At 45.2% G+C, this 3201-nt stretch overlaps 1 protein-coding gene across 3 annotated transcripts; it reads left to right on the top strand.

Annotated features, from left to right (window-relative positions):
- The first annotated feature begins 209 nt into the window (after window positions 1–209).
- On the top strand, window positions 210–2387 carry LOC122035392 (transcription factor bHLH30-like). Of its 3 annotated transcripts, XM_042594804.1 has the most exons (3): window positions 210–1169; window positions 1602–2079; window positions 2138–2387. In XM_042594804.1, exons 1-3 carry the CDS (start codon window positions 615–617, stop codon window positions 2158–2160), a joined length of 1056 nt encoding a protein of 351 aa, XP_042450738.1. In that variant the 5' UTR covers window positions 210–614; the 3' UTR covers window positions 2161–2387. The 3 variants fall into 3 exon arrangements, with proteins under 3 accessions (XP_042450738.1, XP_042450737.1, XP_042450739.1); XM_042594803.1 differs by having other exon boundaries at window positions 220–1169; window positions 1602–2387; XM_042594805.1 differs by having other exon boundaries at window positions 241–1160; window positions 1602–2387.
- The last annotated feature ends 814 nt before the right edge of the window (window positions 2388–3201 follow it).

Here is a 3201-nt window from a genome sequence, read left to right as displayed (position 1 = left end):
ACACAATGCAATATACGGCAAAAGGATAGTTTGTTCATGGATTGATTCTTCAATTCAACGATGGGCATCATCACAATGATTGCGTGGTTCCGGAGGAGGTAGGCGTGGAACTGGGAAAGTAAAGAGGAGCAGGCGCAGAGGAGACACAACGTGGGGCACGACTCGGTCAGTAAAGACCACTGGAATCATAATTAATATTTATCATTCCCTGCACTACTGTACTGCACACATTCCCCGGTTCGCCCTTCCACTGTTAAAGTATGATTCTTTATGGCTAGGTCGTAGCCACAATCTTTTTGATCTCATCAGGCTCGGTCGGTTCCAATTCCATCGCCGCTGCTCCTCTTTTTCTGCCTTGTCCCCGCACCCTCTCAAGAAGCGTCAGTAACTTGTAGGAGCAGTGCAATTATATATCCAACAGGCACTGCCTCGCCCCGCAACACAAAAGCAGCAGTTTATTAGAAAATGGCGTCGTACTATCCTCAGGAAAAGTGAAGCAAATTAAGACCGAGTGGTAAAGTTGGGAGGAAAAAGATTGCAGCATTTAAAGAGCAGGGTGTGCGTGACTGTGACCGGCCGGAGAGCAGCTGGGGCTTGACTTTGATTATCGATCCATGGAGAATCAAGTACTCGATCAAGTTCCATATCACATGGCTCACGGCTATGGAGGAGGAGACGGGGCCTGCAGCTTCTTCCCCGGAGGAGATCATGCGGCTGCCGCTATTAACCCTACCAATCTACCCTGGTCGTCGTCTCTGCCAGCTTCATTTCATTCGACGAACCCAGCGGCTTCCCTCCACCAAGTTGATCAGGAGCTCGCCGTGTGTCCTGGTTCGCTCCCTCCTTTTGCCCCTTCCCTCTACGGAGCCGGTGCCGTGTACCCCAATCCGTCACCTGCAGGGCTGATGGAGTTAGCCGGCGGCAGTGCGTTTATGGGGTTGAATCGTTTCCTACGAGGGACGGATATTCAAGGCTCCTCCGCCTCCTCGTCTCTCTTCGGCACCATTCACGCCGAGCTGGGGAAGTTAACGGCGCAGGAAATCATGGATGCCAAGGCTTTGGCCGCCTCCAAGAACCACAGCGAGGCCGAGCGCCGCCGCCGCGAGCGCATCAACGGCCATCTTGCTAAGCTTCGCAGCATGCTCCCCAACACAACCAAGGTAATTAATGTATGTAATTAGTTAACCCAAAACATTGATATCATATGCATCTTAATTAATTAATTACCTATTTGAGATTTATGTATCTAGCTAGCTATGCATATCGAATATTGGATTAATAAGAGCGAACAGAGGGATTAGTAGCTAGTGCATATTGTCAGAGAAGAGAATGTATGCGCCAATTCTAAGAAAGACAAACATGCGCACTCTTGTCAGAAAGAAACCAATAGAGAAAGTTAAATAGAAAAGAGCAGCACTTTATACGCAGCTGCAGCTTTATCTCCTTACCTAAGTTTGCCATTTCCTCTACGAAATCGCAAGTGGAAACATCAAGCATGCACGCGCATGCCCTCTGCTCTCTGCCTCCTCATACTATTCCATTATTTATTTAATTAATTCATCGATCGATATATCCTTTTGATCAATTATTTGATTCATTAGACGGATAAAGCGTCGTTGCTGGCGGAGGTCATCCAGCACGTCAAGGAGCTGAAGCGGCAGACTTCGGAGATCGCAGAGGAGAGCCCGCTGCCTACGGAGGCCGACGAGGTCGCCGTCGAATCCGCCTGCGACGAGGACGGGAAGTTGGTTGCCAGAGCTTCGCTTTGCTGCGACGACCGCCCCGACCTGCTCCCGGACCTCATCGGCGCGCTCAAGGCGCTGCGGCTCCGCGTCCTCAAGGCCGAGATCACCACCGTCGGCGGCCGCGTCAAGAACGTCCTCGTCGTCTCTCACGCCGAGGAGCAAGACGACGATCCGGACGATGCTATTGGCGACGTCGACGGAGGCCACATTAAGCAGCAGCAGCTGATGGCCGCCGTCCAAGACGCATTGAGGGCCGTGCTGGAGCAGGCGACGAAGCACGATCAGTCGCCCGGCGGAACCAAGCGACAGCGGACGGCCGGCTTATCGGCGGCAGGTATGATCGAGCACAGCTGCAATGTCTGAGTACTTAGCTTGGTGGACATTCTCTGCAGGGCTCTTGCATGCAGGGAGCTAGGTAGCTAAAAATATAACATAAATATGACATATATTAATTACATATAGTTTAAGTTCTTAATTAATCAATTACAGCGGTGTGATTTGGGTGTCTACGTACGTAGCTAAATCAACAAGGTTTGTGTTAATTTGCTTGTGAATCTGGTAAATTTTTAAAACCAGGAATTGGCAGTGTGTTCTTGTGTACTTGCAAAAGTTTGGAATGTACGACAAATGGGCTTTTCTATATATCGTCTTTGCATCTACTTTTTATACTCATTAAAGTTCGTCTACTCCTAGGAATATTTATATCCATGCATTTTCTGGTGCATGGATGAAGAATTTCTTTTGAAAAAGAAAAGCTCGACGTTACTTAATTTGCTTGAATGAGAGTAAAGAGAACGCTGTGCTGTCGTCGTGTATATTTTATAGTATATGTTAAAGTTGTTACTAAATCGTAACCTACTCATAGAGTTTATGAGATAAAACTTAGATTAAGGCTTCTTTACTTAGGATCATCGCATTTCTTACTCACCATCTGTTTTGTGGGAGTATAATTAGTGTTTATTCTATTCACGCATTGTACTTAAGTCTTTACTAATGCAGACTTGATATTTATCCATACTCTGGTGAAATGATATATTTTGTGTTTTTATATTTACACATTGTATATAAGCCTATAAATTAATATACCAAGGTTTAGTGCATCTTGAAATGAAAAACTGCTGAATCTGCATGCAATTTGAAGAACACTAATGCAGGTGCTTCATGAAATATGCAAAATTGATGTATTTTCTTCTATTAAACTAGTGCATCATGGAATATAGAATCAATATTGCACCTGTATATCGTAAAACATTCGTGTTATTCTATTAGCCATGCTTTAAGATATCATAAAATCAATGTCATGTGTCGAATTATCTTTAGGATAGGAAAGTTCCTTTATAATTAATTAGTTACCGTGCCATTCGAGTGGTTTGTTAAGAATGACTGGGCTGAATTGAAATATGCCTTACCTTTTTTTAGTTCTTAATTTCAGGTTATCTCTGATTGAACAAACAAT

This window comes from Zingiber officinale, chromosome 11B, assembly GCF_018446385.1.
Source record: "Zingiber officinale cultivar Zhangliang chromosome 11B, Zo_v1.1, whole genome shotgun sequence".
Taxonomy (NCBI): domain Eukaryota; kingdom Viridiplantae; phylum Streptophyta; class Magnoliopsida; order Zingiberales; family Zingiberaceae; genus Zingiber; species Zingiber officinale.
The sequence above is the reverse complement of the archived record's forward strand: the minus strand, read 5'-3'. Positions and strand labels throughout refer to the sequence as shown.